The sequence below is a fragment of the Cervus elaphus genome, chromosome 15 (assembly GCF_910594005.1).
Source record: "Cervus elaphus chromosome 15, mCerEla1.1, whole genome shotgun sequence".
Lineage (NCBI taxonomy): Eukaryota > Metazoa > Chordata > Mammalia > Artiodactyla > Cervidae > Cervus > Cervus elaphus.
In genome coordinates this window covers 42,033,497-42,046,406 of record NC_057829.1, presented here as the reverse complement: position 1 = coordinate 42,046,406, position 12,910 = coordinate 42,033,497, and the positions used below count along the sequence as shown (strand labels likewise).

At 36.4% G+C, this 12,910-nt stretch overlaps 1 protein-coding gene across 1 annotated transcript in view; it reads left to right on the top strand.

Moving 5' to 3' along the window:
• Nucleotides 1-12,255, top strand: part of PTPN20 (protein tyrosine phosphatase non-receptor type 20) — a 30,505-nt gene extending 18,250 nt beyond the window's left edge. Inside the window, exons 7-9 of the mRNA XM_043924756.1 lie at nt 1,777-1,992; nt 10,058-10,120; nt 11,000-12,255. Coding sequence (XP_043780691.1) covers nt 1,777-1,992; nt 10,058-10,120; nt 11,000-11,065 — 345 coding nt within the window. The 3' untranslated portion in view covers nt 11,066-12,255. The remainder of the gene's footprint in view (nt 1-1,776; nt 1,993-10,057; nt 10,121-10,999) is intronic.
• The last annotated feature ends 655 nt before the right edge of the window (nt 12,256-12,910 follow it).

The following is a 12,910-nucleotide window of genomic DNA, read 5'->3' as shown; positions in this document are numbered from 1 at the left end:
GAGGATCAAGGTACACAGTGGTGTGACCAGGGAGGCCAAGAATAATAATGTTGGACATTGATGTCTGGCTTGCTAGCTGTGTGCTAGGCCCTGTGTTTGCTCTGTACACCCAAGGATTTGTCTGATGCCTCACTCTCCTAACACTTGATTCCCTGATATGAACCAAGTACTGTGTCAGATGCTGGAGATAGAAAACAGACACAGTCTCAACTCTTAGAGTACTCACAGTCTAGTGGGGAACGAAGACACCAGTTCTAAATGACATGTAATAACGTGCTATGGCAGGAGAAGGACAGCATGCTTGGAGAATACAGGTCAGGTGGAAGGCCCAGAGGAATGATCTTGTCTGAAAAGTTTCAAATGTTCAGGTCCACCTGTGGAGTTGGCAAAAGGATCTAGGATGGTGGCCTTTGGGCTGATGTTCCCAGACCTCAAAACCATGGGGCTGATGTTTGAAGAATCTGCCTCATGGTACTGGGTCAGGAAAGCAGTGATGCCCACCTTTGTGCAGATTCTCAGTGGTCAACAGTGTAGGAAAGATGTAATTCCTGAAATATGTGATGGAGTGAGATCTATCCTCAATTTGGTTCCTTCACACGATTTTTAAGCATCATTTGCCGCATCCAATTTCACGTACCAATGATTCAAACTTGAGTCTTTCTATTTTCTAACGTCATAGAAAATGGTATTTTTATTTGGAACTTAGGAAAATAAGTGGTGCATTAAGGAGAAGTAGAGGAGTGAGAAATCCTTCCTGAATTTTTTCACAAGAGTGCCCAGTGAAGTAAAACAAGGGTTCCACATTGGGGAAGGGGTGAACCCTCTGGAATAATGATGGGTAAACTCAAAGCATTTTATCTGTCAACCCCAGGGAGAGTTCCATAACTCCACTTTCAGGGGGCTCAGCGAAAGAATAAGGACCAAAGTCTACTCACATGGTCATTAACCACCCTGTCCTGGTTGCCAGTGGAGACTGCCTCCCATCAAACCCCGATTAAGCAACTTGATAGCACCTACCTGTTTTAATTAAATTTAGTATCATATTTGGGCTTCTCTGGTGGCTCAGACTATTAAGAATCCACCTGTAATGTGGGAGACCTCGGTTATATCCCTGGATTGGGAAGATCCCCTGGACGATGGCATGGCAGTCCACTCTAGTATTCCTGTCTGGAGAATCCCCATGAACCAAGGAACTTGGCGGGCTACAGTCCATGGAGTCGCAAAGAGTTGGACACGACTGAGCGACTAAGCACAGCACATCATAATATTTAAGCCAAGATATATCTTGGCTTTTCTATATTATTCCTAACATGTTAGCTCATTTTTCACTGTTTTGGATTCCTGGTTTGTTTGGTTTCTTCTGCATTCTCATGGTGCAGAAGAAAATTGGTAGCATTAGATTTGGAAAGACTACACTATTGTCCCAGCTCTAAACATATGAGCCTGACCTAGCATACATCTATCAATCACTCACATTCTTAGTTTTTCTTCTGTAAAATGAGGATAACACAGTGTCTGCCACCCCAGGGCTGATGTGAGGATTAAATGAGAATAATGCGTGTGAAGTCTTTAGTACCGTTCCTACAGAGTAAGTCCTAAATTCATGTTACCTGTTAGTAGTCTTATTTTTATTATTGTATTACCACATAGCCATTATTATTACTATTTATGGCATATTATAAATTAAAAGAAGATCTCTAATATGAGAAATTGATAAATCTCTCTTCTCTGTCTCCCCTTCCCTGTCTCTCTCCCTCCCCACCCCCGCCCACACAGACTGGAGCTAGTCACTTTGTAAAACACTTGCAGTTCACCAACTGGCCAGACCATGGCACTCCTACTTCAGCAGAAGGTTTTATAAAGTATGTTCGTTACGTGAGGAAGAGCCACCTCACAGGACCCATCGTTGTTCACTGCAGTGCAGGCGTGGGCCGGACAGGGGTGTTCCTGTGTGTGGATGTTGTATTCTGTGCCATTGAAAAGAACTTTTCAGTAAGTGTATGAATTCAGCAGATACACGGATGCTGTTAGTAAACACTGTGCTTTTAACAGCCTTCTCATAGCTGGAGACTAATATTTGGCCTTCCAGAGCAACTGAGTCAATAGAAAGCATGTCAGCTTTGGATACCTGCTTCTCACTTAACTGCTGCAGGTTCTTGGAGGTGGTTCTGAGGATTAAACTAAATACATAATGCAAATGAATGGCTTCAGACAATATCTGGAGTGCAATAAGTGCACAGTAAATATGAATTCATTTTTCTTTTCTTCCTTCCACCCACATAAACAGTTTTTAGAGTCTTGTTAAAGACTGTCAATGATGTGTGCCTATTTAGTTATTTTTTGGTTGCACTGCACAACATGTGGTGTCCCTGACCAGGGGTCAAACCTATGCTCTTTGCAGTGAAAACATGGATTCTTAACCAGTGGGTCACTGGGGATGGGCCAAAGTGTGTCTGGTTTTAATGAATAGAAATACATGCATGTGAGCACATTGGGGGAAAAAGTAGACCTCAGAGTTAATGAGAGGTCCCTGGGTCTGACTGCTAGTTTGCCACACACTTTAGATTTTGGTGACTTTGTACAAATTGCTCATTTTCTCTGAAATCTAGTTTTCTTATACATAAAATAAGGATAATAATATTGCTGGGTTTGAGTCAACCATTAACAATTCTTTACTTTCTTCCTAAATTTGGAACCAGCTAAGAGACAGACACAGGAATTAGACATGTAGTGACTTTACTGTTACCTTTATGATTGATTAATTGGGGACATGACTTTAGATTTGTGCCCCAGAAGGCCTGCTTTTACTGAACTGCTTTCCCCTGTGCTGCAGAAGTGAGGAGGGGAAGACATTTGTTTACTTAGCAGGCACTTGGGTTGGGGAGGGTGGTGCCTCTCACCATGTCTCCAAGGAATAGAAAAGTCCACAGCTCAGTCATAAGGCAACAAGGGCTGGGAGGCATTTGTCCTGATAGGCAAATTCTGCGGTTATCTTATTATCAGCATAAATGTTAAATCACTGCTCTATCAGGCTATATATAGTTATACTCCAACAGTGACCAGGTCTCCCCTATGACAACAAATTGGTTGCGTAAGTTCTACATGTTTCCATCCTAAGATCTCATTATGTCAGGGATAGAAAAATGGCCTCTACCAGGGACTCTTTAAAGGATAGAGACAGAGGAAGTCTCTTCTTCTCAGAAGCTTGAGCCAATATCTCCTAGCATTTCCCTGTTCCTGATTCAGTTATAGCCCTTTCCCTAAACTAACGACTGTGGGAGATGCTGGTCCATTAAGGTCAGTCAGGACTACTCTAAGCTATGAGGTTGAGAATAAAAAAGTAACGGTTTCCTAAAGCAAACTGAGAGTTTTATTACAATGAATATAAACTGGGTGGTCAAAAAAAAAAGACAAAAAAAACTAAAAAATGCTGAAAATTTCAGTACTATGAATCTGATGTTACCTGTTCCTGTAATTAATGTTGTTTTATCCTTTTAACAGAAAATACATTAGCATAATTTTTATTTTATACATTCTTCACCATAATTAATTTGTTTATATTTTTTCTTATTTTATATACCTTATAGAAATTGTAAAAACTATAAATATTGTATTTTATGCTTCTAAGGAGCACTTTTTCCCCCTGTCGTTATACCTTTTTTAAACTCAAAATGTGCTTTATAATAAGTCATCTGTCAGCTTAAATGACAGTGTTTTTCTTAGCAGTATGTGAAATAGTGATGTATTTTACCATTAAGGATGCTTAGATTTGACGGAAAGTGGTTCAGAAATAGGAAATGCATCCATTGTTGGCTTATTGGCTTTCCATTAGAGGCTTGAGATGTCCGGTATCCTTACTGATGCCCATCTCCACTCTTTTCAGAAGTTTTGTCCACCAGAGGTACTCAAAGTATGGTCTTGGACCAGCACCAATCTGTGAATGTTTGTTATTTGCAGAAAGATAAGTTTTCTGAAATTTAGAGTAAGCATTTAGAAACTTTTCAAAGCAGTTTGATGTATTTCAGAGACATCCAAGAGCATGACAGTGGGTTGGTCTTGGTAAACAGGATGCAGACCAGTTTGTGTGTTGTGTAACTCACACAGGGAGTCTTACATGCTACAAGCTGCTTATCAGCCATGTGTGACTGACATTTTAAGATTAGTTTATCAATTATAACTCTAAAGCATATGAAGGTCTGAGAAAATGTAATGATTTATTTCTTTTTACTGTTATTTTATAGTCAGTTTTATTTTTAAGTAAGCTTGCTTAAATATCCTTAAAACACTGAGAATAAGCTGGCTCTTCTCTTGACGAAAAACTGAGATTGTTCTGTAGTTGAAACATTCTCAGTAGAACTTTCCCCTCTAACCATCTTCAGCATACAGTAACAGTTGTTAAATATCAGTTACCATATTATCATGTAATGAAGTGAATAGTCCAAAATTTAACACATTAACCTTCACAAAATAAAAAATACTTACCATATCACTAAACACACTGTCTTGTTCATTCAGAAGGGGTTCTTTGGTTTTTGTTTTGCTTTTTTTTGGTGGCAAGACTATTTTTAAAAATTTGTTTTTAAGTGGAGGATAATTGCTTTACAATGTTGTATTGGTTTCTGACATACAACAACATGAATCAGTCTTAAGTATATATATGTACCCTCCTTCTTGAACCTCTCTCCCACCCACCGCCCCATCCTACCACTCTAGGTTGTCACAGAGTACCAAGTTGAGCTCCCTGTGTTATATAGCAACTTCCCATTTAGCTATCTGGTGTACATATGGTAATATATATGTTTCAGTGCTACTGACTCAGTTTGTCCCAACCTCTCCTTCCTTCACTGTGTCTACAAGTCTGTTCTATATATCTGTGTCTCTATTCCTGCTTTGCAAATAGGTTCATCAGTACCATTTTTCTAGATTCCACTTATATGCGTTAACATACGATATTTGTTTTCCTCTTTCTGACTTATTTCACTCTGTGTAACAGTCTCTAGGTTCATCCACCTTACTAGAACTGACTCAGATTCGGGGTAAATTCTTTAACCTGTGTGACTCTCTCAGACTGTTTTCTTATCATTGTGGTTCTACTATCAGAATATAATCCTACGCAAAACTTAAGCTCCAAATTACATTTGATGACAATGTAGTACTTTGCAATTTCATGACGTTTAAAATTAGTTCATTCAGTTCAGTTCAGTTCAGTCGCTCAGTCATGTCCGACTCCTTACAACCCCGTGGACTGCAGCACGCCAGGCCTCCCTGTCCATCACCAACTCCCTGAGCTTGCTCAAACTCACGCCCATTGAATCAGTGATGCCATTCAAGCATCTCATTCTCTGTCCCCTTCTCCTGCCTTCAATCTTTCCCAGAATCAAGGTCTTTCCCAAGGAGTCAGTTCTTTGCATCAGGTAGCCAAAGTATTGGAATTTCAGCTTCAGCATCAGTCCTTCCAATGAACATTCAGGACTGATTTTCTTTAGGATTGACTGGTTTGATCTTCTTGTAGTCCAAGGGACTCTCAAGAGTCTTCTTCAACACGACAGTTCAAAAGCATCAGTTCTCCGATGCTCGGCTTTCTTTATGGTCCAACTTTCACATCCATACATGACTACCGGAAACACCGTATTTGTGAGCAACTTTGTGCTGTTTAAAATTAGTTAGTTGTGATTGCCAGTAATAAAACAGAAAAGGAAAAATTCTTCCTTCTTATCACTTCATGTTCAAATCACACATATACTGAGTCATTATATTAGCAGTAGCTCTTATTCAATAAGTTGCGATGGTAAATACTTTGCTACTTTTGTTTTGTGAGTTGGTACCACTCTGCATCACTAGCCAGTCCCTTTGTCACCCTGTGATTTCATTAGAAAATGGGACTTTATCTTTTTCTGCCACACCTTCACTCCAAATTTTCAATAAAACACTTTCAGTATGACTTCTATCACCATTGTCTGGTTGTTGTGTAGGTGTTTTTAATCTTAGCAGTTCAAAGCACTATTTTGTAAGTCTGCAAAGTATTTATGTTTCATGTGAAATATTGAACATGAGATTTTAAATTTAGTATTCTTTAAAATAATTCTTTTGTCTTGAAGCCTATTTCTTTTGTTCTGTAAGTGACAAGTAAATTTTAATGGTTTCTTTGCTATGTTAGCCAGTACATCTTTGCAATTAATACAAGTGTGGTTTTAGCAATTCACAATCAATAATGCTCTAAACTCAATATATGATGAATCATAATTCTAGGTAAAATTAAAATGAACTCTTTTGGTCTTCATTTCTTTGAAATTACTTCCATTATTATTATTTGGTTAACCACTAAAGCTATCTTCAGAAAAGCTGTGCTTTTCTTGAGAAGACAATCCAGTGACACTTCTTTTGCTATCAGTAAATTCAGGTTAAAAATGAATAATACAAATTTATTTCCATAATTTGCCTAATCTTAAATTATAAATTATAAAACAGACTTCCAAGAAACAATGGCTTCTAAATTCAATGAAGTTGAATTTTTATCATATTTCCTTTTAAGGATCGTTCTTTTGGTGTCAAGTTTAAGAACTCTTCACCTTGCCTAGGTCCTAAAGAATTTTTGCTATGTAATTTCTTAAAGTTCTGTAGTTTTATGTTTTATATTTAAGTCTGTAGTCCATTTTGAGTTAATTGTTTTTTATAAGGGGCGAGGTTTAAGTCAAGGTTAACTTTTTTTTTTTTGCCTAAAGATGTCCAGCTATTAAGTTTCCTTTTTTGAAAAGGCTATTCTTCCTCCACTGAATTGCTTTTACACGTTTGTCAGAAATGATTTTGAATATTTGTTTGGGGCCTATTTCTAGTTCCGTATTCTGTTTCACTGATCTATATATCTATCCTTTTGCCATTACCACACTTTGGATTCCTGTAGCTATTTAGAAAATCTTAACACAGGGAGAGTGATTCTTTCTCTTTCAAAATTGTTTTAGCTATTATAAGTCTGTGCCTTTCAATATACATTTTCAAATTAGCTTTTCTATGTTTATAAAAAAAAACTTGAAGAATTTTGATAAGACGAATTTTACTATGTTGGATCTTCCAATATGAATGTGGTATGTCAACTTATTTAGGTCTTCTTTGATTTCTTTCATCAGCATTTTGCTATTTTCATCATACAGCTTCTGTACGTGTTTTGTTAGATGTATCTTAATTCATTTTCTTTCAAGCTGTAAATGGTATTGTGTTTTTACTATCATGTTCATTGTATGTACATGTATGTACAAATGCAGTTGATTTCTTCATGTTGATCTTGTATCCTGTGATCTTGTTGAACTCACTTGTTGGTTCTAAGAGGTTTTTTTGCCCTGTTTTGTTCTGTTTTTAGATTCCTTGAGATTTTCTACATAGATGATCATTCCAGCTGTAAGTAGAGACACACATCTCTTCCTTCCCAATGCATTTGTTTCTTATTTCTTTATCTGGTCTTATTGCACTACCTGGAACTTCAAGTGTTGTATTGAAAACAGGTAGTCAGAGCAGACATTCTTGCCATCACTAATATTAGGGAGAAGGCAAATTCAGATCATTTGTTCTGTGAAAGACCCTATGAAGTAGATGAAAAGACAAGCTACAGACTTGGAGAAACTGTTTGCAACCACATTTCCAACAAAGGTCTCACACCTAGAATTTGTAAAGACTTTAAAATTATAAGTAAGCAAGCAATTCAGTTAGAAAATAGGTAAAAGACATGAAATTTCAATGATAAGGATGTATCAATGACAATCACATGATAAGAGGCTCAACTTCATTAGTCTTTAGGTAAATGAAATCAAAGAGATTTCAAACCAGTCAATTCCTTAAAGGAAATCAACCCCTAATACTCTTTGGAAGGACTGATGTTGAAGCTCAGTGCTTTGGCCACCTGATGCAAACAGCTGATTGATTAGAAAAGACCCTGTTGCTGGGAAAGATTGTAGGCAGAAAGAGAAAAGGGCGACAGAGGATGAGATGGTTGGATGGCATCACTGACTCAAGGGACATGAGTTTGAACAAACTCCAGGAAATGCTGAGGGACAGGGAAGCCTGGCATACTGCAGTCCTTGGGGTTGAGAATAGTCGGACACAACTTGGCGACTGAACAACAACAACAAAATGAAGTTAAAACCATGATGAAATATCACTAGATATTGATTAGAAAGGCTAATATAAAAAATGACAATACCAAATGCTGATGAAGATTTGAAAAAAAACTGGATTAGTTACACATTGCTTATGCTTCCCAGGTGGCTCAGTGGTAAAGAATCTGCCTACTAATGCAGGAGACATGGGTTTGATCCTTGGGGCAGGAAGATCCCCTGGAGGAGCAATGGCAACCCACTCCAGTATTCCTGCCTGGAGAATCCCACGGAGAGAGGACCCTGGTGGGCTATAGTCCACAGGGTCTCAAAGAGTCAGACGCAAGTGAGCCGCAGCAGCATACATTGCTTATAGGGATGAATGTAAAATGGAATATCCAGTCTGGAAAATAGTTTTCAAATTTCTTTAAAAAAAAAAAAAAAACAAAAGCAGAACTAAACTAAACTTACCATATAATCCTAGCAATAACACTCTTGGGTGTTTATTCCATGGAAATGAAAGCTTCTGTTCACATAAAAACCTGTATGTATGTGTTCATAGCAGATCTATTTATCATTGCCCCAAACTGGAAAAAAAACCTAAATGTCCTCCAACACATCCATACTGTGGAATACTATTTAGTAATAAAAAGGAATGAACTATTGATATACTCAATTTGCATGAATCTCAAACAATTAGCAATGACAAAAAGTCTCAAAAAGTTGGATATTACATGATTTCATTATGTAATCCACTTGAAACAACAAAACTGTAGAGATTCAGAACAGATTACTGGTCGCCAAGGGTTGAGGATTGGAGTGGGTGGGTAGTTCTAATAGATAACAGGAGGAAGGTGGTATAGTTATGCATCTTGGTTGTGGTTGCAGTTACATGAATCTTCACATGTGATAACTTTGTATACAATAATACATGTATGCCTATGCTGACAAATGATTGCATGTAAAACTGGCAAAATCTGAAAAGGCTGTAAATTATACCAGTGTCAATTTCCTTGTTTTGATATTATACTCTAGTTGTATAAGGTGGTATAATACTAGATGAAAAGATACAAACTATCCCTGTACATTTTTTGCAACTTACTATGTATCTATAGTTATTTCAATATAAAAATATTTAAAGGATTAATTAAAATTTTAAGTTATAGTAATGAAAAGTTATAAAAATAAAGGAATACTTAAATTTTCTCTGATTTTTATGTACTTTTGGATGATAGTTGACAGTTGACAAACCTTAAATTTCACGTGGTCTTACTGCACATGACTGGTCCTCAGCTTGCACCACATGTGACTTTTCAAGCAAGTTGAACAACACCTGATCTGGTCTATATCCTTTTCCACTGATGAGGCTGCTTGGTGCTACACCACTGTCAGATTGCCATTAAGATTTTCTAAACGCTTGTTACCAGTTTCTGGAGTTATCTCATTTTGGTCTAGCAACAGCCTTTTGCAGACCTGCACCAGCTTAGCGACCACACTGGGTAGTGCTGTTCTCTGAGCACAGGTGCAGAATCTGGTGTTGGGCCAACTGTTGCTCAGGGTCTCCATTTGAGTTGAGAGGGCTCTTTATATGAGAAACAGCTGTGTTACTGTTGTGGCCAGGAAAGGTTTTCTATGCTTCAGACTCTTGCAGAATCACAATGCTGCTTTAAGTTCTCCCTTTGGAGAACAGAAAGTATACACAGGGGCAAATTTGTTGTTATTTCTTTTGGAGAACGTTTCTTATTATAAATGATTGCTTCCTGCTTTTTCCTGGAAACCCATTTGAACAAGTCTTCCTTATCCACTAGACTAGGTTAAACATAGTACATGTTCCTATGACTGAAAATGAGAGCTTGCTAGTTAAATCTTGAGATATCTTTTACTGGAAGGAAGTGTGGCGTACAACTTAGGCATCTGTGGGTTTTGTGTTTTCCCCCTCCGGATAATACAAAATTACTGTCATCCTGTTACAGTTCAACATCATGAATATAGTGGGCCAAATGAGAGAACAACGTTGTGGAATGATCCAAACAAAGGTAAGTCACACCACATAAACTTTCACAAGAGCAATAATGATATAAGGATGAATATTACATTGTAACATACATTGTATAGCACATTACAATTTGTAAAGCTCTTTTACCTACACAATTTCATTGAATTCTCACTGTCTGAGGTAAACATAAGTTATGCTCTGACATTATTGATGAAGTACCTCAAGTCCAGAGCAATGAAGTTTGTTTTGTCAGAGAGCAAGTGTAGGAACCAAATCTGAAACTGAAGTCTCATAATGCCCAAACACATGCTTAGTCCATAATGCCATGTTATTTAAGTAATATATCTAAAGTTATTTTCCATAAATTTATGAATGGCAATTTTAGGACATTTATTTGCAACTAAAGTATCAGTCATTGGCATGTTATAAAAGAGATAGCATAAATATAACAGATATTAGTTATGCTAATCATTGAAGGGTCAAGAGAATATCGATAATGAAAACAAACAGGTACCCCTAAATCTTTTTTATGGTTTTTTAAGGCAATGTTCAGTGATATGAAGTATTTCCTTTGAACTAGGGTTGCCTAAGAGATCTGAGGCTACATCTTTAAAAAGTTTAAATTTGATTCATCCAATGGAGATATAAAGAGACTGATACTGAGTCAGATTCCCCCCTCTTCAGTTAGCTAATTCTAGACCAAAGACTGTATTATTACTGTTTATCTTCCTGATGCTTTAAAAAATGTATTTATATAAAGAAGTTCTTGGTTAAATGTTAACCTTTTTAATGCACTTCTTTTTAGGTTAAGGCACTCTTTTTAGGTGCTTTGTGGTTAAAAATAACAAATGTCTTTTCTGAAAGTGGATATTGGTATTCAATTAACATTCCATTGTTTTTCATATATGTGTGTGTTTAGGAGCAGTATATGTTTTGTTATGAAATTGTGCTTGAAGTTCTTCAGAAGCTTTGGACTGTAAAGTAAGACAGACTTCTATTGCCTCACACTTGAAACTATTAGCAAGTGACTTGGAGCCTCCTCTTAAAGAACATGTTCGAGCTGTGCTTGAAGGGCTTTGCTTCTACAAATGTGCTTTCTTGGTATATCATTTGACTTTCTGACAATTCCCTGAAGACAGTACCATTTGATTTGGGGTAAATGGCATTTACCCACTGATCTTACTTAGGTAATATCAAATACCTTCCCATATTTTCCCATGAAATGAAAGTTATATAAAACAACTTCCGTCTATTTGGTTGAAGAGATTACAGAACCCAGTAAAGGATTTAAACTGTATTATTTAAGATTTTATTTGGAAAGACAGCTGGAGGGAGCAGAGAATTTTCAGAATCACAAGATCGCAAGATTATATCATGATCTCTTATAAGCATTTTCAAGACAGATAACGTATCCGTGTTTTTTAGCTAGAGTCTGTACTTTTAGGTGGTATTTGAATAGCTTAGGTCACTGAAGAACGCAGTTAGAAAGGGTCAACTTTCTATGCAAATTGGATTCCCTTTCCCTTTAGTTCTCTACTCCTGTGGAGCCCCGGAGACCTCAAAGGACAAGCTGCCTTTCTAGAGCAGCTGGACAAGGTCTGGGAAGCATTTTCATGGGTGGGCAGAGTTCCTCCTCTCCATCACTTGAGCACACTGGCAAACAGTCCAAAACTAAAATAGATGTTTATGTAGAAAGTCCAAGAGGAAATTTTTGCCCGTTCTTGAGTTCTTTCCTATCCCACCCTAACACTTAACATATTAGTCTGCTTTGTTAAAAGCAAACATTACATTTTACTTGCCTCTTGATCTCTGCCCTTTAGCTTTAGAGGGCAATAAACTTGATATAAGCTTTATTACATACTTCTAGGTATCTGTTACGCCAGATATATTTTTCAAACTAAAATCTATGATTATTATTTTATTCTTCAGCATTCCATTAAATCATTTATTTCCATTACTGCCCCACCTCTGCCATAACATTTAGAAGTTGGCTTTGGGAACCAGATTTTGGAGAACCAAATTCATAGTTGTGAAAATGAAAACTTCCATATTCTGTTTTTTAAAAGATGTGGCCATTATTAAATTCATTTTATTATAGGACTTTGCCTCATACAATTACAGTGATATTTTTGTCAAGGAATTTTAGTGACCAGTTATACTTGATTATAAACTATAAAGCAGGTGATACATGTCTTTGTATGATGTAATTCAGTTGAAATCAGAGTAGTCTTTGCGTTGTACTGAGAAAGTTTCTAATATTAATCCGTAAGTCTTGAATTTTTAAGAGCTTATTTTGTTCCCTTAGCTGAATGAACACTTGAAGAGATTGAATTAAAATTGATGCTTCTCATTTTAAAAATAATTAAATGCTGGAAATGTAATTTATATTAAATGAATTGATCATTTTACCTATTTACATTGTTTTTGTAAATAATAATCTGTGCTAAACATTAATTTTGATGATTGGCTTTTAATATTTATATTACTAATTTTCTCTCATAGTAAAATAATAAATATAATGTACAATAATATTTCTGAAAAGGATTCTATGCTATTATTTAAATTAAAAGATTTACTATGTATTGCCTGAAGTATTTTTATTATTTGGACCTTGAAATGTTCATATAAAGAAAATTTCCACAATTCTTGATGGTAAACATGTTTCTTCTTTAATGTGTGCCTCATATTTTTATAGCTGGACTAATTTTTAGTTTTTCAGAGAAATAAGTAAATATGAAAATGCTAATTGCATTTGTTTTTATTTCATTTCGGGGAAGTGAATCCTGAATTGAAAATTTTTGACTAATTGAAATACTAAATTTTATACGAA